The sequence below is a fragment of the Sphaerodactylus townsendi genome, linkage group LG10 (genome assembly GCF_021028975.2).
Source record: "Sphaerodactylus townsendi isolate TG3544 linkage group LG10, MPM_Stown_v2.3, whole genome shotgun sequence".
NCBI classification, from domain to species: Eukaryota; Metazoa; Chordata; class Lepidosauria; order Squamata; family Sphaerodactylidae; genus Sphaerodactylus; species Sphaerodactylus townsendi.
Genome location: NC_059434.1, coordinates 1,181,920 through 1,205,920, shown reverse-complemented (window position 1 = coordinate 1,205,920; position 24,001 = coordinate 1,181,920). Strand labels below are relative to the sequence as shown.

Genomic DNA, 24,001 nt, shown 5'->3' with positions numbered 1-24,001 from the left:
TGAAGGCGAATGTAACTACGTTAGTAGTTGTCACTTGTTCGCATGCAGAGATACTGAATCTGACAGCATTGTGGTCGCTGTTCCCTATTGGCTCAACAACACTGACTTCCCGCACCACGTCCTGGGTCCCACATAGAATTAGATCCAGGATCACTTCTCCCCTGGTTGGTTCCACAACCATCTGCTCTAAGCCACAGTCATTTAACATATCCAGGAATGTTCTCTCCTTACTATGACCTGAACATGCATTTTTCCAGTTTATATGGGGATAGTTAAAATCGCCCATTACCACTACATTTTTGCTTTTGTTGGCCTCTCTAATTTCTTTTTCCATCTCAGAATCCTCTTGTGCACTTTGGTCAAGGGGACGATAATATATCCCTAATATTAAACTGTCCTTCACACCTGGTATTGATATCCACACTGCTTCTGTAGGGGAATCAGCTCCCCCTGCACTGTCTATTTTATGTGACACTATGCTCTCTTTTATGTAAAGGGAAACTCCACCCCCAATGAGCCCTGCTTGTAGAGCCTGTAACCTGGTATAACAGCATCCCACTGGTTCTCCTCATTCCACCATGTCTCTGTGATGCCCACTATGTCAATGTCCTCCTTCAAAACTCTGTACTCCAGCTCCCGCATTTTAGGTCAAAGGTTTCTATTATTAGCATACAGACACCTGTAAACTCTGTCTCTGTCCCTAACCTGGGATTTACATGCTTTGTCCTTTAGTCCTTTGTAGACACTATCACTTATCACCCTCTCTGCCTCTTTCAGCTTCTCCAGGTCTGCCACCTTGGCTTCAAGAGAACGCACACGTTCCTTGAGTGCCAGGAGCTCATTGCAGCAAGGGCACACCCACAACTTCTGTCCTAGTGGCAGATAGTCGCACATTTGATGCTCAGTGCAAAACACTGGAAAGCCCCCATCCCCTGTTGGCTTCCTGCCTTCATATCTGATTTTGTTTAGATATTTGAATATTAAACTTTTAGTCAGTGCCCCCCTGGAGCTATCTGTACCTACTATCCCTCAGGAAATGTCCTTATTTATTAAAACAAAAAAAATGTGTGTACCATTAGGTGTGCACCGCTGGTTCCAGAGACTGAACTAAAGACTGACTGACTCACCTCTCAGCAGCCCCACCTCTCAGCAGCCCAGGACAAAGAGGAACAAGAGATAACCTCTGTTAACCCCCTCACCTCTCAGCAGCCCTACCTCTCAGCAGCCTCGGCAGCCTCACCTCTCAGCAGCCTTACAATAAGAGATAACCCCTGCTAACCCCTGTTAAAATACACTGTTTTAAAAGATGTGGCTTTGAGAAAAGCCCTCCAAAATGAACACCAGAGCTCTCTCTGCTCTTCCTGGCCCAGTCCTCTTCTCCTTTGCATGAATATTGCTGCTGAATATTGAATATTGAATAAGCCCTCTCCTCTCCATATCATCCTCAATCAGATGGAGAGTTGGAGCGATCTAATCAGACTTTGGAGCAATATTTGTGTTGCTATGTTAACTATCAGCAGAACAATTGGGTAGAATTGCTACCTTTTGCTGAATATGCCTATAACAATGCAGTTCACAGTAGCCCCGGCAAGACCCCTTTTGAAACAGTGTCCGGACATTCTGCAAAACCCATTCCTTTCCTGTTCAGTGGAGCGGCCATTCCTCCTGAATTTAAAGAATGGATTAATAGCTTAGCAGAAGATTTGCTGTCCATCTGAAAGGCTCTACAAAAGGCTCAAATAGCATACAAGTGGCAGGCCGATGAACATAGACGTGAGTTCCCCCTGGTGGTCAGAGATATGGTGTACTTGTCAACAAAAAATCTTCATGATATCCACAAGCTGACCAAATTGGGACTTAAATACATTGGACCTTATACAATCATTAAAGTGATTAATGGCATTACTGCTGAATTAGACTTGCCTAAAGCCTTACGTAAAATCCATCCTGTGTTTCATTGCAGCTTGCTCAAGAGGGCACCCCCGCCGGATCAGTGGCATCCAGAATCTATTACAACTCCTCCTGTTCTGATTGATTGGGAGGAGCACCACAAGATTTCCGCTATTCGTGATTCACGCATCTATTGAAACCGCTTGCAATATTTGGTGTCCTGGAAAGGCTGATTACCTGGACATGATGAGTGGGTGAATGTTGAACACATCAAGGCTCCAAAACTCATTTGGGACTCCCATCGTTCTTGTCCAAGCAAACCTGGGGGGGGCCTAGGGGAAGCGGAGTGTCAGGATGCCTAGTGGGTGCTGGGAGCTGCTTGCTGCTTTGGGCTTTGGGGGGATGGGCATTACATATTGTATGACTGTTTCTAGCTGTTTTCACCACCAGGTGCTGGCCAAGGTCAGCTTCAACGGACACTTGCTCTTATCAAAACTGCCTACATATTTCTTTGTCTGTTCACATGGGGGTGTGGTTCCTCTTTTAATATACTGCTGTTTGAGCAGGGAAAAGTCAATTCAGGCTTTTCCAAGCTGTCCTCTGGTCGAATAATCCTCTGTTCTCTACAAAGTGTTGTTTCACTCATTGAGGATCTGACACTTCCTCAGCAAGATTGCTGATGCGTTCCTCATCCAGTATAGTCAGCTCCACTGTGTCAATGAAATCTTCCTTATTCCTAATGTCTTGAAATGCAGATATTTGTGACTCAAGCTGCTGGACCTTCTCTTCTAAGACAGCAACCAACTTACACTTGCTGCAAGTGTAGCTACCTAAATTCTCCAGCAAAAAAACCAACTTCCCACAGCTGTTGAAAGTAACTGCAGCAACTCCTCCACCAGCCATATTTACCAGTTAAATAGTGCAGGGCCTCTTGTAAGAATTTCTCAAACCCCAAAGTTCTCCCTTTACCTATGTAGACAAGCCCCTGTATACTGCACTCCAATGACCAGACCTAATGGCTGAACCCCTGGTCCCTTGCCAAGACTCCAAGGTATGCTTATAATAATGCAGTGCACAGCAATACAGGCAAGACTCCTTTCGAGGTGGTGTCTGGGCAGCTGGCTAAACCTTTCCCTTTCCTTTCTGGGGCCTGTATGGACCCTGTAGAACTCCAGGATTGGGTGCAGTCTATCCGGGACACTTGGGACCTCATGCAGAAAGTCTTGGTTATGGCAAAGCAGGATTACTAATTGCAGGCAGAGAAAAAACGGTGCCCCCTCTCTTTGGTTGTGGGGGACTGGGTTTATTTGTCTACCAGGAACTTGTGGGGGGTGCAGGCCTGCAGGAAGCTGGGACAAAAGTATCTGGGGCCATTCCCTGTAGTTAAGGTGATTAACAACATTACTGCTGAACTAGAATTGCCAAAAAATCTGAGGGGTGTTCATCCTATTTTTCATTGTAGCCTTCTCAAGAAAGCGCCACCTCCAGACCAATGGCACCCTCGCATTGACACCCCTAGCCAGAGCAAGTGAAGGGGGAATTGCATCATGAAATGAAGATCTTGGACTCTTGAATCTATCACAAACGTCTGCAGTATCTTGTAGTTTGGACACATTTTCCTGTTGGCCAGAATGAGTGGGTGGAGGCTGATCATGTTTGTGCCCCCTGCCTAGTGAAGGCATTCCATCATGCCACCTGGACTGCGTGAGGGTGAGGGTGAGGGTCTTTGGGGAGGCAGAATGTCAGAATGGCCCTAGGGGTGGCGGCGGGGGGGGGGGGGAAGGCTTCCTCTCCCTATTCCCGCCAGTTGGCCTTGGGGGCCTGGTTTAATTCAACTTCTTACATGTGTGAAATGCCTTCTGTCCTTTGTACTTTCCTTTCATCCTGTGGGAACAGGGTTGGCACCTTTTGGGCAAGGGGGGCGGGCGGGCAGGGGATTATAAGCCCAAGATTTGCTTGTGATCTTCAGAACATAATTTGGTAGCATATAGCAATTTTTGAATGATGGAAATAAGTACTAATACTATACATGTGCACTGAAGAGGACGCACATGCACTGAAGATTAGCGAAAAGGCACTTCAGCGCACAGGCGTTTTGCTGCTGCTTCTTTGAACCTTGCTGCTCCTTTGAACTTGTACAATTTGGCGGCAGGTTGCTGTTTCTTGAACCGGTGCCTTTTCCATGTTTTCCACTGGACTGTGAAATATTTATAGTATTATGGTTGGGAGAACTTTATGGACTCATGGAATTATTTCTGATTATGTTATTTTGTGAATATTGCATATATGCACTTTAATCATTGTTGGTATTAACACTTCCTTGTGCAATCCTGTTGTGTGGCAAGTTTTTTGGGGTTTGGCCAACCTTGTTCCTTGTTTCTTGATCTTCAGAATCATCAATTTCTGTTCCTGATCTTTATTATTCCCAATAAAAACTATAGCTAGCCATGCACAGCTTTTTATTTTGGACTGAAGTCTGACAGGGCCCTTGTGCAGATGACTTTCTGGGACCCTCTCTATAGCTCCAACTTCCAAATGACTTACTGCCTGCCATAAGTGCCACACCCTCTGAGGAGAAATGGATTCTGGACCGTGGTCAGGTAAATAATGGAGAGTGTGGGGGGGAATCTGGGCTCTAGAAAGGGAATGTGAGAATGTTCATATAAAAAACCACCTCAAAATCAGACCTGAACACCAAAAGGATTTTGTAAAGGTATTCATAACTGTTTGACTCAGTTGCTCGCCCTCTTATTTCCATGATTTCTGCCTGTCAGCCAAAGTCCAGCCAGGGAAGGAGGGAGGGAGGGAGGGGACACAAAGATTCTTGTTGCATTGTGGCTTCCACACATGCTTGGAATGTTGCCAGTTCTCTTTCAGTGACCCCTCAGACATCCAGGTTGGTCAGGTCAGAACCCCAGTTGCTTCAGGAAGGGCTGTGCAAATTGCAGAGGCTTCTGGGCCACGGGGCGGGAAAGCCCTGCCTTTCGGGCAGGCTCTGGCAGGTGGGTGCCTTTTGCAAGCCAGCCTTTTTTTTTGCCTGTGGGGATTGAGATGAAAGAAGACAAGGCCTTCTGTGAAAACCCCCTTCAATTTTTAAAGAAGGCTTCTGCCGAACTATCACATGGGGTGTCACCTTCACCCACGTCTGGAGGATGTCTGTTAAGGATTTGTGAGTGCTAAACATGGCCCAGGAAGCATCTCTTTCCAGTTGTCACCATTTTCCCCACTACACAGATGCAAAAACCCCTGCAAATGAAAATAAATGAAACTCCATCACCCCAGCAATGGTCCAACCACAAAGCTTCTGGCAATCACACAGTTCAGCATGGCTCTTGACCATTTTCACTGCAGCTTTATAGCACACCTAATTGGAATTTACTACTTCCAAGTAGCTCTTGGTTGGCAGAAATGCCCCCACCACCCTGGAAAGATTCCTTGATTAAGGAAATGAGCAGTCACAAATAAAAGTTTTACATATGATAATACTTTTTTTATCCAGACTTTTTATTTTAAAAACATGTTAACAGTCACAATAATAAAACCCACTGAAATCTCTACAATGCAGAAAACAGCAGCAACAACTGAATGGCACACATTTTAAAGCAAAGCATTGCCCTAGGAAGTCAGAGGAAAGGGGTTGTATCCATCCATGAGGGACATATCAAAGGTCTGGAGGGACTGAGCAAAAGAATTTGCTCCAGCATGGCTGCATTACGGGGTCTAAGAGGATCAAAAATGAACATTGTGAACCCCTAAAATGAAGGCACATCCACCTGCGGTGACTGGGCATGCCAGCTTTCGAGAGAAATTAAACAAATGGGTGCATTTTTCAGTGTAACACCCAAAATCGTGACAAAATGTTTTTTGACACATAAAATATAAAGAACCTGCTATAAAGGCAAATGAAAAGGATCCCTCAGGCTGCCTGAATTAGTTTAAAAGGATAAAGAAATGCTTTATTTGACCTGTGAGATGTTGGCATCTTGACTGAGAAAAGGTTTCTCAGGACTGGGGTGCTGTGTGGTTTCCGGGCTGTATGGCCATGTTCTAGTAGCATTTTCTCCTGATGTTTCGCCTTCATCTGTGGCTGGCATCTTCAGAGGATCTCAGGACTGTCGTGAAAGCCTTTGTCATTGTTCTGAATGTCTGTTAACATTCTTTTATGTCTTTGGTGCACACAGTCTTCACTGGGTGTGCACTGAGCAAAGGCTGATTAGTGACAAAAAGGGACTTATTCCTTCCCCAGCCTGTGGGGCGCCTTGGCTCCCTCTCCATCGCCTGCTGCGGGGACTTCATTTAGACCTTACTTTTCTCCCCAGTGGGGCTGATTATTCAATATTTCACATATCTCTGCAGCCCAGCCACAAATCCTTACAGGAAATTTTACTCTGTGAATTAAGCAGAAACCCATATCTAGAACTATTGTCTTGTCGGTTAACCAACACCAGTTGTCTATTATTCTGAGATCTCTGTAGGCTATTTTAAATACAGGATGTTTACTTTTCTTTTGATCTCAGTTCCAACATACCTTGGTCCCCAATGTTTGGGAATCCTAGCTGATTATTTATCTTACTATGAAGGTGCACATACAATTTCATAACAAAAATAATCAATTGTAAAAATACAGGTTCAAAAACTAGGTTTGTTTCTCTTTTAAAAATATCTTGTCTCTTTCTATGTTGAGATTGTGTTTCTTTAACAAGAGGAAACTGAGCAGAACTCAACAGAGCTCAGGTGACCTGGAGGCTTCAGGGAGACTTCTCCTCTCACCGGGAGTCTGGCCTCCAGGGCCTGCACATCTGTCAACATGAGGCCAGAGGAGTCCTCATTTATAGTGACCACAAATTTGCAGGCTGCTTTGAATTTTTTTAAGTTTTAAAATATTAATTAATGTACCTGTTTAAAGGAGAGGGATAAAGTAATGAAGACGTGAATGGGGTTTATCTTCATACATAGCCCAAGCAAAAGCCCTCTGGAAAAGAGGACGCACCCCTGGGGAAACAACCCCTCCCCCCACACACACTATGGGTTGTTGGCTATTTGCAAGGTCTTTAATTAGACACCTATAACTACTTCACTGCGGAGGCTGACATGCATGTTCCCTTTCCCATTTATGTTTTCACACAATAGCAGCAATGGTAAAAGAACTCTCTTCTAAACACTCTAAATGGTCTCCTCTTTGTCTGTAAAGAGGAATCAAGTCAACACAAGTCAACACAAGCCACACTGATGCACTGTCACAATTTCCCAGTAATTCTGAGTGCCAGCACTGTGCAGGACCAGAGCACCGTGGCCGCATTCTGCACAACTCAATAGCCCCAGATCCTCCGCAGAGGTCAACACTCCTTGCAGGTGACCTGTCATCCATCTGAGGTCTGGTACCCCTTTGTAAATTGACCCGTTTCTTTTCTCTTTGGTGTTCGTTGCCTGCTTTTACAGGCCTGGCACATCTCAGTTCACAGCATCATCTTGTAAAATAGCTATGCAACTTAACTTTTTTTCATATTTACACAGGACATTATTTTACATTAAAAAAATAATATTTATAAGCCGACAAAGGAATAAACCAACTCACTAAAATAAAAAATTTACAGCCAGTCTCAAAACACGATAAAAATATCTCTTGCACATTGGTCCCTATTTCCTGAGGATAAAGAAAAAAACAGCAATGGCTTATAAAAATTAAATACCAGTGTCTTGGACACAATATCCTCACACGCACAAACAGTAGAAAACACTCTAGCAAGAGAGGAGTCGGAGGAGCTGTTTGATTGCCTTGAGCCACTTAAGGAAAAGATACTTGCTCCAAAGCCATAAATGACCAATACAGGCAATAAATAGGTTCACCCCATGTAACAATTCAAAGTAAATGGAACTTTCAAAAAACCCTAAGCAATTCTTCTCAGATCTCCACAGGTGCGTAGCAGGGAAAGGGGAATGGGCTAGCTTTGCCATCCTGACTTCCAGGGTTGGAAACGGGGCTCCTGCAACAGACTCACTTCAGTGTTTTGTAACAGTCGTAGCAGAGACAAGGAAGGTGACCTAACCTCTCCTGATATATGGCTCCACTTGCACCAGGGACCGATCATGTTACATGTCTACAGCGACATCTTTCATGGGTTGAATGCTTGTCATTTCCACCACTGGGCCTTTTTCCACAGTTGCCGTGACAACGCCACCTGCTGCTTGCCTCTCAAAGCCACTAGAGATTTCTTCAAAAGTCCGGCCTTTTGTCTCGGGGACTTTAAAGAAGGTGAAGATGAAGAAAATCACAAGGAAGACAATGAAGATGATGAAGACATAGGGACCACAAACTTGCTGCAAAGAAGAAAGAAAAAGAAGGAAGTCACAGACCTGAAAGCTTTAAAATGGCTGTTGTCTGCCAGCATCAAGATCACCAAAGTCACTCATTCTCCTCTCCTGTCTCTGTGGCAGTCAAGGGACAGGTGCTGGCAGCATTCTTCCCAGGAGGGCCCCTGACAGCACTGCACCCAGGGTCCTTGCGCACTGGGATAGCCAAATGCGACTCAGCCCCCCCTCACACCCAAGCGTGTGAAGTCCAAAGCACAGGATCCCGTGGAAATTCACCAAAGGCCAGCAGGGGGAAGTGGTCAGGCAGTGGGATAGTCCTGCACTCAACACCGCCCCCCCTTGCCATGAAGTCTGCAGGGTGACCTTGAACCAGTCAAGCCTCTCAGCCTATCCCTTCCCCCAACGGCTCCCTGGAAGAAAGACAAGATACATTCAGGAATCCTGGTGCAGTTTCTCTAATGTGCCGTCTATATTGCCAGCTCCTCCCCCCGCCTGCCCATCTTCTCACTGCTCTCTCTCTCTCTCTCTCTCTCTCCCAGTCATGTGAGTTTCTGGAGGATGCTCTCACCGCTGCATAGGGGAAGAGCATGGCCACCAGGAAATTGGATGTCCAGTTGGAGCAACCAGCCACAGCCACAGCAGCTGGGCGAGGACCCTGGCTGAAGAGTTCGGACACGATGAACCAGGGGATTGGTCCAGGGCCAATTTCAAAGAGAGCCACAAAGGCAAGAGTGGCAACAATGCTGATGTAGCTCATCCAGGTTACAATGTCCTGCAACAGAGAGAGACAGAATTATCCATTCTGAGACATTAACAGGCTCATGTTTTTACTTGCACAGATCAGTGGATTCTTCCAGCTCCACTCTCTGTGGCACCTGGTGCTCTGTACCCATTTGGAACCTCTGTGTGCTTATTTGGCCTTATTGATAGGCATCCTGCTTCTGGTACAGAGATGGGGGAGGGGTTTCGGGGGGAGGGAGTTGTGCATCACAACACCAGTTCTCCAGCAAGCAGGAAAACTGTAATTCCACTTCCAGAGAAGACATTTTTTACTTTTGCCTTTCTGCACCCTATGTTCCAGCAAAATGTTAAAAAAAAAACTGAAAGACACTCTCCTGTGGGATGCAGTTTGAGTGTTATTTCCCTTCAGTATGATCCCAGCACTAATTGAATGCAGTAACTTCCTTTCCTTGTTCATTTGTTGTTATTTACAAACTCAAAGGAGCAGCAATGGCGTAGTGGTTAAGATCAGGTGTACTCTAATCTGGAGGAACTGGTTTTGATTCCCTGCTCTGCCGCTTGAGCAGTGGAGGCTTATCTGGGGAATTCAGATTAGTGGATCACTATTATAGAGCCTCTTTTTCTCACATAATTTGAGTGCATTTTGTTTTCAAAAACAGGGAAATTCCACCACCAGAAGGGGGCCACAGCACACAGGGAAGGAGCACTTAGTGCCCCCCCACCCCCACCAATATGGGCCACTTTCCCAACCTGAAAAGGCCCCAGGAGGGTGGTGCCCCAGGCAGGAAACTCACAACATGACCAGAGGACATTTCCACATGGACAAAAGGCATGAATAAAGCACAAGGGACTGCAGAGCACCCTTACTGTCATCCCCCATCAAGATTCTTCTGATACGTGTGAAAGCTGATCCCTTACCTTCAACACCTGAGCAACGGTCATGAAGACTGCACAGACGGCCATGCCTCCCAGGCCGACCAGGTGGAGCGTCCTTCGTCCCGCACGCTCCACAAGAAAGAGCTGCAAAAAGGGAAAACAAGAAAGCGTGCCTTCAGCATTTCCTGGAGGGCAATCCTTGCTGCCGAAAGGATAAAAGCTGCATCCATACAACAAGGCTCCTCCCATTCCCTCTCAAGGCCACGATGAGCACAGAGACCTTCTTCCACGAGCAGCAGAGCATCTTTACACAAGTGTTGGGCACAGACAGCTGCCATTTCCCTTGCGTTACACACACACAACTGAAATATTTTTTGAGATACACAATGAAAAGGAAGAATGAAAGCTGAAAATTCAGAGGCAACAGACAGCGACTGCTAGTAAGCTACAGCTCAATAAGACCATAACCATTTTTTAAAAGGTCCTCAATGGTGCCGCATTGGGTGGGTGGGACTAAGGGGTCTGCACATGGTAAAGATGAACACAAAAAGTTAGTTCAGCCTGTGACTGGCAATCCTGACCTTGAAAACAATCTGTTTTAGGGATCACCAGAAGACAAGAGGGAGAACCTGAGCAAGGGAAGAAGAAACGAGATCCTGTACACTCCCACCAGGTAGCAGGGCTTCACAGGATATCCCTGGCTCCCTGGGCTCCCTAACAGCCAATGGGAAATTTTTCTAGGGCTCTGGAGCAGGGGGAGATTGTTTTTTTAAGGTAAAGGCATGACATTTTCAGTATAGCTTCCAGTGACTCTCCTTCAACAAATCCCAAGTTTGGTAAAGATGGCATCAAGGGGTTCAATTTCATGGAACCCCGGTTTTCCTCTGTTTCCAATGGAGGACAGGTGGGGCACCCTCTTTGGGGGCCCATAAAATTAGGCGCCCTGACCCAGTCTTTACCAAACTTGGGGATTCTTCTAAGGAGAATCACCTGAAGCTATGCAGAAAGGTTTTGCCTCTACCTTTAAAAACAGCCCCTCCCAAGCCCTGGAAAGATTATGTAGGATATAAAGAAGTTGTTTTTTGGATTCTCGTGTGTGTGTGCGCGCACACCCCAAGTTGGGACCTTCAGAAATGCACACCTTTAGTACACATGGGACACGGAAAGCCCGGGAGGGGGGGGGGAGGAGAAGAAAGCCCAGGAAGTGGACATCAGAAGAAGAGTTTGGATTTATACCTCCTCCCCTTTTTCTCCTGTAAGGAGATTCAAAGGGGCGTACAAACTTCTTCACTTCCTTTCCCCACAACAGGCACCTTGAGAGACAGGTGGGGCTGAGAGTTTGGAAAGAGCTGCATCTAGCCCAAGGCCACCCAGCAGAAGTGGGGAATCAAACCCAATTCTCCAGATAAGAGTTCCTCTGCTCTTAACCATTACACCACACTGGCTCTCAGTTGCTACAGTTGGGAAGGCAACGCAGGGGAAAATTTCTGCTGGCAGCAAAGTTCAGCCCATCAGAAGAAATGGAACCCTCCCCTCTCATCAGAAAGCGTAATCGAGACCCAAAGCTCAGGACAGTTCATTATCACAGCTGCATGAAAAACAACAAAAAAGAGGGGATCGCTCTCTACTATGGTATTATGGAGACAAAACATTCTTAAAATGCAGGAGTTTTTGCCTCTGAAATTCTGTTCATGTTCAAGACCAGGTTGAGGAGCTGCACCATAACTGAAACTCTACCCCACCCCACCCCACCCCACTCCACCCCCAAATGGTGTTCCCTGGTATAACTCCTTGTAATGTTAACACTTACCGATACAACTGTAAAGATGGTGTTGACCACACCAGCACCAATGGTTGCATACACAGGCTGCTGGACTCCAGCATCTCTAAAGATTCCAGTCGAATAGTAGAACACCTAAAGGCAGAGAAATGTTTCGGCTCAGTACACAGAAATAGCAGCAAACTGCATTTGGCTAGAACATTTCAATCAAATAGCACGCAATATCAAGCGAAGATAATGGTAGGCAGCCGATCAGATGCAGTGAGACGACTGAGACCAGGGAAAACCTCCATCTCTAGCTGACCCTGGGTCTGCCCTTCACTCACTGGGCTTGCTAAGAGTCAAATGGAAACCATCAGGGATGATGATGCCCTTGACTGCTTGAAGAAAGGGGAAACAAGATTACGACAATACTATTAAATCTTGCCCCAAGCTTGCCAAGTGATCAAGAGAAAAACAGCAGACAAGCCTGAACAGCTGCATACTCTGAAGAAAGCAACAGGCAAGCCTTTCCACCGTACACAGACAAATGCAGCACAGCACACTTCGCCAAAGCACAGGAAGGCAAAAGCAGCCAAAGGAAGCCTCGCGCGAAACTGCTGGGCTCCGAGAGGTCGGCCTGTCCGGCCCTCAGTGTGCAGCTGAGCTTCTGCCCTTTCTTGGCGTGATAAGAAACAAGCTCAACTGTTATAAGCAGAAGACTGGGAGGAGGCTGAATGATTCGCCCTGGACAGATTTCTGCCCAGCTTGAACCAGCTTCATCCGGCCCCACTCAGCAGCCTGGGGCAGCAGCCGCACCCTCAGAAATGTGCCCAGTGAAGCTTTCCCCCAACCTTGAGCCAAAGGAAAGGGCTCTTTGCAAAATTAGCGCTGCTGCTAATGGGCTGCTGCTAATGGAAAGGCCAGCAACCTATGCATTTGTGCAGACCAGTGACTGTACCCCAATGGGTACACAGACGACAACTTCCAGATCTTACTGGATTCCCAAAGGATTCCCCATGGCCTCCCTTCTTCCTAAGCCTCAAGCAATGTAGCCCCAGCCCCTGCTCTGATTCACTCCCACAGCAGTCTGCTCACCCACTGGATAGTTCAGGAGTGGAGACTGAAGCGGCAGTCTGATGGCTCTCCTAACACCATTCACATGGGCACGAGGCTGGCCGGCTGGCTACCAGGCTGGTGTGAATGGCTTCCCTGGACCACCTCTCCCTCCTCACTTCAGGCCCAATGGAGGACTTTCAGTTGGGAACTGCCTCTGCCTTCCCATGAGAGGGATGCAGCACACTAACCAGAATCAGTTTCCACCCTAGCTTGGATTCTGAGTCAGACTTTTAATGAATGAACACGAATTCTCTGGGCGGCTGCAGCTGGCTTCTAACTGGGGTCCTCTGCACAAGAGGAGAAGCCAGGGATTCACACAAGCTCAGAAACAAACTGCATTTTAACATCATCACCAGTAAGTTTGCTGCCACCACCACCCCTCCCCCGAGCATTCCAGCGGCACTTCCAGAGATTGTGGCCGTCTTCCGCTGCACATCACTGAGCAGGAAGGGAGCCCCGGAACGTGAAAGGTCAGAGGACGTACCGCGTTGATGCCCGAGAGCTGCTGGGATAGCTGGAGCATGATAGCAATAATGATAGCCTGGCGGTAGCTGGGGGAACGGAACAGCTCGGGGATGGTCACCTTCTTCTCTTGGGACATCTTGGCACTTTCATCTTTCATCTCCTGGATATCTGAAGACACATCCTGGGTACCACGGAGCCTTTGGAGAACTGGTAGAAAAAACAAGAAGCGTGTGTCTGTAAAAGAGTGCCGTCAAGTTGCAGCTGATTTATGGTGACCCCTGCTAGGGGCTTCCAGGGAGAATGAGAAGCAAAGCTACCCTAGACCAGGGGTCCCCAAACTTTTTAAACAGGGGGCCAGTTCACTGTCCCTCAGACTGTTGGAGGGCCAGACTAAAAAAAACTATGAACAAATTCCTATGCACAAATGTTTGATTTCACCTTTCAGCCTTTCTGTCATGGTCTATTTTTAGAACAGTGACCAAAGTATGTCAAGTACAAGGTGGGCTCCAAATATTGTTGGGGAGGCTGTGGAATACCTTTCCCTGTAAAAAAAAAAAGCAGAACTTTCCCAATGAAGCATTCCATCTAACCCAGGATTAGGTATCTTCCTGGGTTCTTCCTCCCTAGCAGCCAGTGAGCGATTCACCAGCCTGGCTGATGCCAATGAAAGTGAAGCGGAACAGAAAGCCTGAGAGCAACACATGGAGTAGCCGAGAAGGAAGGGCGGAGCAGGAGTTGCCATGTGTAAGGTTTCCAACTCTGGGTCAGAAAATTCATGGAGATTTGGGGTTGCCATCATGTAATTGAAATCAACAGCCGTTGGGGCCGGTTCCTCCTCTCCCGCGAGCCCCCACTGCGCATGAATGGAGCCATCGCCGCCATGCCTGGCGGGCCGAATAAATGCCTTCAGGGGCCACATTTGGCCCCCGGGCTGTAGTTTGGGGACCCCTGCCCTAGACTCTCCTTGTCCTCTGCCATCTTCCCTAGTATGGCAGTATGCAGATAAGACTGTGTGCATTCTGGCAAAGGATTTACCTTTTTCTCTTTAGAGAACTCTGCAAAATACCAGTTGTTATATTCACTATGTCATGGTGGCAAATAAAGAGTTAACACTGAAAGAGTGGTCAGAGATTGGCCAAGACTTGCTGTGTTGAAAATCCACAGAGGTCCTCATTCACTTTGAGAAAGTGAATACTGCCATGGATTTTGGAACCTATCTGGAATCCCAGGAGAAAGAAAAGAATTTGCATCCAACACTCAGATTTTCCATTTCCCCAACGGAGTGACAAACTAACGTCCTAGGGACAGAAATGGTAGCGATCACCCAGGCGATGTTCTGGGTTTCTGACGGCCCCCTGCATCTTGGATTATGAAGATCAGACATACAGGCCAGGAATCTTTTTTAAGGATCACAAAAAGAACAACTTGAGTCCACTTCCAGCATTCCTATTTTCTGGAGAAGACAGCCTTGGAAAAACTGAGGGTGGGTGTGGTCAGGCCTGACGACCGGTATCAATCTGCATTCTGTATGGTTATTTGACAGGCCAGTTTTCACCTCCTCTAATACAATGCACATGATTGCCATGATGATTGGCAGGAGGATCAGGGACCATCTTGAAGAGATTACCTGCTTGTGCTTTCTCCTCCTGCATCTTATTGATCAGCAAGAAGCGGGGGCTTTCAGGGCAGAACGGCAAGGTTGCACACTGCAAGATGGCCGGGACGATGGTGAACCCCAGCAGCAGCGGCCACAGCGCTTCCGTTCCCATGATGACATGCAGGCCAAAGACCTAAACAGGGCGGATGCAGGAGAGAAAGAATGGGCACAAACTATTTCCACATTATTTAAAGGTGATCTGAGCATATCTAAAACAAAACACTACAGGATCAAAAGACAACTTTCAGTTGCTTATCAATTCATTTATGCTCTGAAAAAACATAAAAATGATGTGTAAAGCTGCCCTTCTTACTTTCTGAACCCCGACATCCAGAAATCGGCTCTGCAGTCTCTCACTTGCAACTGTGCACCTACATTTTCCCCTTGGCCTTTCATGCCAACCCTCTTCCACTGCAAGTTGGGGGTACCACTGAAACAAGGTCAGTACTGAAAATTAACCAGATGTGTTTTAAGCTTCACACCCAGCAGGCCATGTCTTGCAAAGCTTATTCTAAGTAGGAATCGGAAAGGGGTGGGGGGAAGCTTCCTTTCATTCTTTTGCTCCCCACCTTCCATCATTCTGCCCCCACCTGCTCATCTATTCTTGTGCTCACATCCTTTTCACCAGCACCACCAAGCCCAAGAGCCTTGGATGGCTCAGCAGCCACCGCAAAAGAAGTCAGCCTTACTTGTGCCACCAGGATGCCGATGACAACGCCCAGCTGGTTCAGGGTGCCAAAAGCCCCTCGCAGAGCAGTGGGCGAGACCTCGCTGATGTACATGGGCACAAAGCCAGTGCAGAGGCCGCAGAAGAGGCCAACGATGAAGCGGCCAGCAATGAACATCTCCAGGGCCTTGGCCAGCTTGGAGAAGCCCATGAGGCTGCCGCCCACGACGGCAAGGATGTTCACCATCAGCATTGAATTCCGCCTGCACAGGGAAGGGTCAGGAAGAACAGTTTTTAATTGAAGATCAGCAGAGACGGGAAGGCACCAAGTGGAAGAAAAGTCCACGGAGGGAGGGGTTGTCTCCCTAAAAATGTTCCCAACCTTTGCATAGGAAATTTTTTTTTGAAAATTTTGGGAAGCACTGAGAAAAAAACCTCCTATGAAGTATTTTCTTAGAATGGGTTAAATGCTTAAAACACTTCTTCAGGCAAGGTTTTTCACACCCAGAATGTATAGCATTTGAGGACTTTTTCAATTTTTTCCAATATAAAACTGGGAGGTTTTAGGGAACATTGGGGGGAAAAAACCCTCTTATGGAATAGTTTCTCTTTCTGAGGGAGAAAAGTTTGTCTTACAAAGGATTTCACTCATTCCAAAAGTATGACATGAAAAAGTCAGTTCAGTGTCCTCAGTGTGTCAAAGCTGAGCTTATTATCTAAACATGCTGGCAATCGGACAGATCCTAGGAGAGTTTCTGTCCAAATAATACACTTTGTTCTCTACAGAAACTTCCACCATCACCTTTTATTTTTCCAGCCTCTCAGATGACAAAAAAAAATTACATATGCTGTGGTAGCGCCGGGTGCAGCCATTTGCAATTCTTTCCCAAGTACTGGATAGACTTGCAATTTTTCTTACAGAAAGCTAAGGACTCTATACTTATAATTGCTACAAAAATGTAAAACACAATTTTTATATGCTGTATTATAAATAATATTTTATGTAGTGGAAACTGATAACAAGTTTAGGTGTGATAGTAAATACTGCATATCTTTCACACACACACACACACACCCCAATCAGTTTTCCCCCCATGGATTCAATCTGGAAACTGTACACCTCTGACGACATCATGCGCAGCAGATTTACCCCAAGCAGTAATTCCAGACAATTCCTACCCTGTTTAACATGGGGAACAGCCCACTCCTGGAATCCTATTTCCCCTGAAGTTACATCAAGGAGCATGGCCGGTCAGGTGGGAATGAAATGTGCAAGAAAATGGTAGTAAAATTATCTGCCACTGCCTTGCTTGAGACGTTTTTGTCTCTGACTCGCGCACTCCAACTGCAGCAACAACCGGCTGCTCTAAGCAGCCACCTTATCCTGCTTCTTGGCATCGCCACAGGTAAACCTTCCCTTTATGAAAGCCCCATTCCCCCGTTCCCCCTGCACACCCCAGACCCCACTCACAGTCGAGGCTGCTACTAACTTACCTGCCAAATCGGTTGACAAAAAGTCCAACAGAAAAAGAGCCAATCATCCCACCTATTGAGAAAATTGCCACAGAGAGAGACCAAAGGGAAGTCAAAAGTTCACTGGACATCGGTGCTCCTGTCCGTTCAATCCATGTGACATTAAAGAAGCCCTTGATGATCTGCAGAAAGGGAAAATATATCCCACAGGGGCACAATCAGAACCAGGCATAACAGATGCACAAAAAAGTGTAGCAAGCTAGCTTTCTGAGGAAAGAGTTTTGTGTGTACCATAAAGGAACAAGGGAGGCCACTGAATCAAGACCACAGAAGAGCCCTGAATGACACGAAAGGCCTGCCTTCCCCACAGTGGCCAATGCGGAGTCCACAGAGATCCCAAAGCAGGGCATGCTGGCTGATCACAGGTGTGGCCATCAGCAACAGCATCCTCACCTGCCTGATGGAGAGGTCACCCACCACTGCCCACCCTTCAGATGCACGTGTTCTAGTGTCAGAACCTCCTTGAACCAAACAATTGAAACAGTTGTGATGAACAATGATTTCTTTATTGTAGGCCAGATAAGTCCCGTACACGGTCCAAGACATCCCTGGCTTGGCTCAGCCGAGGCGTCTTGGTCAAAAGCACCCACAGTACTCCCCCCGCCCCCCATACAGTTTCTCAGCAGCATTACTAAGAACCAAAACATTTGGCCTTCACTAGGAGCGAGAGAGATAAGCGGAGACTGAGAGCAGAAGCAAAAGAAGTTCACACCAGACAGAAATCCCACCCCCCAACTCAGCCATTCTGACATCTAGACCACCCCCTCCATTCACTTGAGCCCACGGGGAGCCCAAGTGGGTCTAGCCAGGGAAGAGCCTCATATGAATTTGCTGAATATCCCAGGAATTACTTCAGAACCTCCCACAGCATGTCCATGAAGTGCCCCCTGAAGCAGGAAGCTTGGAAGCTGTTCTAGAGGATGCAAAGCTCAGAAAAACAGAGCCGGGTCAGTGGCCCCAACATGGCCGGGGGGTTTTGCCTCCATCCTCACAGGCACTCATCGTGATTGGCTGCAGGAACAATCCCAAGGCTATGAGGAGGGACTAAAACTCATCAGCCAGTCAGGTTGAGAGGCCCATGTGACAAGCAGTGCTGGAGATCCCTGTCCAGAAATGTAGCCTGGGGAAGTGATGCTAAAGACGTATATTCTTTAAATCCTCTGCAAGCGCAACGGCCCTCAACGGAGTCTGCTTTCTTTCCTCCCACAGCTGTTTTTAGCTTCTAAAAAAGAGGAAGACGCCACCTCCCACCTCCTTCCAGCCAGAGGAAAAGGGAAGGCTCGCCTGCGGGCATGTGCCTGAGGCCCGTGGAATGGGGGAAGGCTGGGCTGCCCTTCCTGTCACCACTGCCCATCAGCCAGAAGGGTTCTCCCCACCCTCTCTCAAGGCCAAGTCAACAGGTCAGGCCAGGCAGCAGGGCCCAATTGAACTGTGCCCTCCACACCCATTCAGCCCTCAGCAGCAAAATTTGGGTTCACAGAAAATCACCTACAGTTTTCTGAGAGACTCATTCATTGCAAAGGATCATAGCTCCTTTTCTGCCATCAAGTCACAGCTAACTCACAGCAACCCCCTCAAGGCCAGAGACGTTCAGAGGTGGCCATTGCATAGCCACTGCTCCCTCTGCCTGGTGACCCCTGGACTTCTCCTGGGAGGGGCTGGCTCCCTAGCTTAACTTCTGGCGGCTCCTGGACAGGATCAGGGTCACCTGGGCTGTCCAGATCAGGGAACTGTTGCTCCATGATGGCCTGAGCTGGACTTTGGAAGGGAAAGGGAAGGGCAAAAAGCAAATCAACCAGTGGCATAGGAGGTTAAGAGCTCGTGTATCACAACACAAGCCTTTATTGGCATATAAGAGCTCGTGTATCTAATCTGGAGGAACTGGGTTTGATTCCCCGCTCTGTCGGCTGAGCTGTGGAGGCTTATCTGGGGAATTCAGATCAGCCTGTACACTCCCACACACGCCAGCTGGGTGACCTTGGGCTAGTCACAGCTTCTCGGAGCTCTCTCAGCCCCACCTACCTCACAGGGTGTTTGTTGTGAGGGGGGAAGGGCAAGGAGATTGTAAGCCCCTTTGAGTCTCCTACAGGAGAGGGGGGGGGGATATAAATCCAAACTCTTCTAACAGGTATTGCAATTCTTCTTTCCCCTTATAATAAAAAAAGTGTTATGCAGCACTCCAAAGATTATTTAACGGCTGTAGTATGGGATAAACAATTGCTGAATTTGAATTTAACAAACTGTGCTGACACCGTCCCTTGCCAACTTCCATCTCCAGATGAGTCTGTTCTCTTCCACAAGGAAAAAAGTGAGACAAAATAGGCATGGAGCCTCCCTGATTTCTCAAGGTCAGGGTGGTGAGAGAACCAGTGTGGTGTAGTGGTTAAGAGCAGGTGGATTCTAATCTGGAGAACCGGATTCGATTCCTCAGTTCTCTCGGGACTCTCTCAGCCCCACCTACCACACAAGGTGTCTGTTGTGGGGAGAGGAAGGGAAAGGGGCTTGTAGGTCACCTTGAGCCTCCTTACAGGACAGAAAGGTGGGGTATAACTCCAAACTCTTATTCTATCAGCCCTTCTCTTTTCACCCAACAATGGGCCTGTTGCCTCCTTTCTCTTGAACTTGTTCCTCACATGTCTGAGAAAGCTTCTCTTAGGCCCCTTCCATACATGCAGAATAATGCACTTTCAATCCACTTTCACAATTGTTTGAAAGTGGATTTTGCTATTCTGCACAGTAAAATCTAGCAGCAAAGTGCGTTGAAAATGGATTGAAAGTGCATTATTCTGCATGTGCGGAAGGGGCCTCATTGTAGCTAGCCCCCCAGGTCAGCCCCAGCTCACGCTGAGCTCTGGCCTCTCTGATGGCTGCTCTACAGTGCCATGCAGCCCCCAGACACTCTTCCGTAGAGGCTATGTCCTTGCCTCCATTTCTTGAACCACTCCTTCTTCCATATCGGCTTCTTGGATCCCCCAACCATGTTTGCTTCATGTTGGAACAGTGATGGCTGGGGCTGGTGAGAACTCACGTTTTAGGGGACCCCCACCCTTCCAGTATTCATGGCCACCAAATGACTTTCATCAAGCCTCTGAGTTCACTGAAGTCTGCCCTACTAAAATCTAAAATACGTATCTGGCTACGAACTATTCTGACAACAGGGATTCTCTATGAGGACACGACCACTGCCCTCTACGGTCCCCACCACCTTCACCCCATCTGCAATTTCTTGCTTGTTGGTCAGTATTAAGCCAGATATGGCTGAGCCTTTTGTGGCTTCCTCGACCATTTCAAAAAGGAAGCTGTGGGCCAGGTCGGTCAGGAAGTTGCAGGACTGTGGAGGCTGAGCAGAGCCGGTCTCTGAGCACACGTCATGGAAGCTGAAGTCACCTTGCTTCGACATACTGTCAGGCAGCTGAAGGAGGGCGCCTCCCCTTTCCTTGATCTTTACTTTATGGCTTCACAAGCTTTGTAGGAAACTAGACTTCCCTTGGCACCTCTGTCCCGTGAGAAAAGACTTACATTATCTCATGGGGCAGGAAGCCAGGTGGCTCTCTAGCTATCTGCTGCTGATCTTGGGGCGCCTCAGCTCCAAAGGCTGTTTTTTACAAATACTTGGAAAACCAGGAGGGAGGGTTTCAGTGGGAATAAAGAGGACTGGGAATGCCAGCTCCTCCAGAACTGGGTTTCGCCAAGTACGGTGCTTCGATACATCATCATTAAATGCAGCTGATTGATACTTCTGAGTCTGTTTATTGGCTTAAGGCTCCAAGACCTAACATCCACCCAACTAGCGAAGACTGAGCAAGTCTGAGCATGTGCAACAGCTTCTTCCCCTCTTGGACAGCCCACCTCCTTTATCTCAATGGTAAAGCTCCTCTGGGAGGAGACAGTCTCCTTGTGGAGCATCACACGCACTGGTGGCATCATGCTCACCCCCACCTTCCCTCTGGCTTACCTCCTCGGGAGCATTGATGACTCCTGTGTTGTATCCATACTGGAGGGACCCAATGACAGCCACAAACACAGCACACACAAGGGGACAGGTTATCCTCTGCAAGAGAAAAGACAGGGCAGTCAGTTCAGTTACATTTCCCTACATATTGATGTTTGTTATGTAAACAGACAGCAATCTCAAAGGCCTTCTCCAAAATGAAAATAAAGATGACTGATCCCTTCGCAAACTCTCCTTCTTCTTGGGGAGGAATGCACATGTTTTTACATCTCCCGAGAGACAGAAATTCAAAAAACACCTTAGGTTGCATGTAAGCTAGCAGGAGGTGGGGATTTCTGCTGACATAAGGGAATGCCACCTCTGTTGAGCCTGAAGCCCGGCTGAACACCAAAGGCTGAGTGGTACAAAGAATACGACTGGATTTGAAACTTCCAATGATTGTCCAGCAGTTAAATCCCACAGGACAGGACCATCTATAGCCCTGCACAGGACTCTGAGTCTCCTTACAGTCACACGTCAAGTCCACCAAATGCCCCTTCATGATTTCAGTGAAAAGTGTCCATTTTGAGAATGGCATGACAAAAACTCAGCCACAGTAGAGCACAACAACCACTTAAGACCACTCAAGAAGTTGCTCAAGACTTGTGTTGATGGTACAAGTTGCTGACAATTAAAGGGAGAACAGTTGTTGCTGGACTAGATGAACTGGACCATGTATGGCTGCATATTAACCAATGTCCAGTGGCTCCTTCCAGACCTGGGGGCCCCAACTGCGGCTTTTTGCAATATGATCTGTGGCTCACAGCCACACTTTCCCCTCCCCAGGCTCACTTTCATGCCTGCGTGCCTCTTTCTTCTTTTTCTGCCCATGGTAGGTGGGTCTGTTCCAGGGACATGGCCCAGTTACTTGAAGAGCACGGTGGACTCTAGAGCGGGGGAAGGGAGGCATAGGACGGTGGGAAGCCGCCCGGGTGGGGAGTTCCAACCAAGTAGCCGTGGAAATGGCAGTGGGTTGGCTGCACATGAAACTGATGTCCACACTTCACCTCCCCAGCAAACACTTCCAAGGCTGGGCAGCTCTGATTGAGGGATTGGGTGGACCGCAGGTCAAGGTGGGCTCTGCTCAACCTCACCAGTCATGGTTACTTCAGTCTGAGACGGCAGAACAGATGGGCCCCTTTGGTGTTAAGGGAGCATGAGGGTGGCAGAAGGAACCTCCCAGGAGTGTTCTCAAGAGCAAACTGACAGGCAGCTGCCACAGTTGCTGTTTCTCTCTGCTTTCGGCTCTCCCCTCCTCAGGCCTGTTTTGGCAACGGTCTCCTCACACTTGCAATGGGCTACAGAATCCTCGCAACATATAACATTTGAGGGAGGGGGTATGTGCTGCTGTTAAAGCCGAGTCCCACATTCTGTTTTCGGCCTCCTCATTCATATCAGAGTAGCCCTCCCCTTCCTTTTTTCTTCCGGCCTGGTCCACTGAATTTCCTCTCTGGTGGTGGTGAAGAAGAGTGGGAAGGACTCTTTGGAGATGGCTGCTCGTTTCTTGTGATCCCATCCTTGGGCTCTTAAGTTAAAGCAAGTTTGACCCCCCCACCCCACCCCTTTGAGCCAACTATGTTCTTTTTATGTACAAAGTCTGAGACTATCAGCTTCTTTATCAGAGGCCAGCAGGACTGCTGAGCTGCCAGCCAGGAAACCAGCTGGCAAAGGGAGGCTTTATGCAAAGGGACCTCTTGCTGCTAAGGACTGTCAGGCATGGAGAAATCACAGAACTCCCCCACACCCGCGTCATACGACAGGGAGGCATTCTACTTTATCCATGCAAACCAACAAGGCTTGAGGCTGACCCCTCCGAGGCCTCCGGTGGAATGGTTGGGGGAGGGCCATTAAGATGCTGCTCGCCCACCAACAGCATTTCTCTTTAAGGGGCTTCATCCCCGGCTGCCCAACATATTCTAGGCATGAAGGTGTGTGCACGTGTGGTAGGACAAGGTTTTCCAGCACTTCTCAAGATTTCCCACTTACTTCATTAGACAAGGTGGAAAAAACCTGAGTCGCTTCCATGTTATATAATTGGAATGTGAAAACTTTTGTCCACATTTCAGGAATTGCAACAGAAAATATTTCCCATGAGGTTTTTTTATTGCCATTTCACCATTAATGTTTCCTTTGTGTCTCTGGTCTTGTGCCTTGTTGAGGCGGTGCCACTGTGGTGACCTTCCGTCCATGTGCAGCCACCTTCTGTGAGGGGAGGCGGTCTGAACACCCACCCACCCCCGCCCAGTGGCCCCCGGCCCAGGAGTAGCACTGGTGGACTTCATTGATGCGATGGATCAAGCCCTGAAGCCCCCCTGGCTGAAGGCAGCCGCTCAAATACCCCCCTCCCCCAATGCAACCGTCCGCCACCACCCCACAGGCGCCGCAGCGCCACTGCTGGCACCGGAGGGAGGTCGGCGGCGGGGTCCCCGGGAAGCCTGCCGATCCCAGCGCTCCGCTCCGCCGGCCGCCCTTCAGCCGGGAGCTTTGCGCTCGAGATGCCGCCCGCTCGGCCGCCACCGGCAGCAGCAGCAGCAGCGGCGCCCTTAGTCGGGCCGGGGGGGAGGGAAAGCAGACCCTTCAGGGCGCAGCCGGCCCTGCCCTTGGCCCCTGCCTGCCTGCCTGCCTGCCTGCCCTGGGGAGGATGGAGGGAGGGGGGAGCCAGCCGCAGCCGCACCCGGGACGGACGGAGGGCGCAAGAGCGGCGGGCATCTGCCTGGGCGCCCCTCCCCCCCCCCCGCCGTCGCCCCCCAGCGCCGCCCCCCCCGCCCGAGCACACACACACACACACACACACACCCCGTGGGCCCGGCCTCGCGCGCCCCTCACCTTCTTGCCCTCCATGGCGGAGGCGTCGTGGCGCAGCCCCGTCTGTCGGCCACCGGCTCTCCGCCACTCTGCGCGACCGGCCGCTTTATGGCTGGGGCGGGGCTGCCGGGCGGGGGCGGGGGCGACAGGCCGGCCCCGCCTCGCCCCGCCTCACGCCAGCCCCCT

At 48.6% G+C, this 24,001-nt stretch overlaps 1 protein-coding gene across 1 annotated transcript; it reads right to left on the bottom strand.

The window, feature by feature from the left end:
- Positions 1-5,373: 5,373 nt before the first annotated feature.
- Positions 5,374-23,997, bottom strand: LOC125440134 (solute carrier family 2, facilitated glucose transporter member 3-like). Its single transcript, XM_048509729.1, has 10 exons — positions 23,837-23,997; positions 20,975-21,070; positions 16,981-17,141; positions 15,509-15,749; positions 14,790-14,952; positions 13,182-13,369; positions 11,630-11,734; positions 9,862-9,963; positions 8,771-8,974; positions 5,374-8,208 (listed from the first exon to the last, which is right to left on the bottom strand). The coding sequence occupies exons 1-10, from the start codon at positions 23,849-23,851 to the stop codon at positions 7,981-7,983; spliced, it is 1,503 nt and encodes a 500-aa protein (XP_048365686.1). The 5' UTR covers positions 23,852-23,997; the 3' UTR covers positions 5,374-7,980.
- Between the last annotated feature and the right edge of the window lie 4 nt (positions 23,998-24,001).

What these genes read in the sequence shown, in the direction of transcription:
- LOC125440134 (XM_048509729.1), bottom strand. An exon ending in TTTGTCAACCGATTTGGCAG is followed by an intron (nt 15,750 to 16,980) that starts GTAAGTTAGTAG and finishes TTCCCTGTGCAG; the next exon opens with GCGGAATTCAATGCTGATGG. An exon ending in TCGGCATCCTGGTGGCACAA is followed by an intron (nt 14,953 to 15,508) that starts GTAAGGCTGACT and finishes CGCCCTGTTTAG; the next exon opens with GTCTTTGGCCTGCATGTCAT.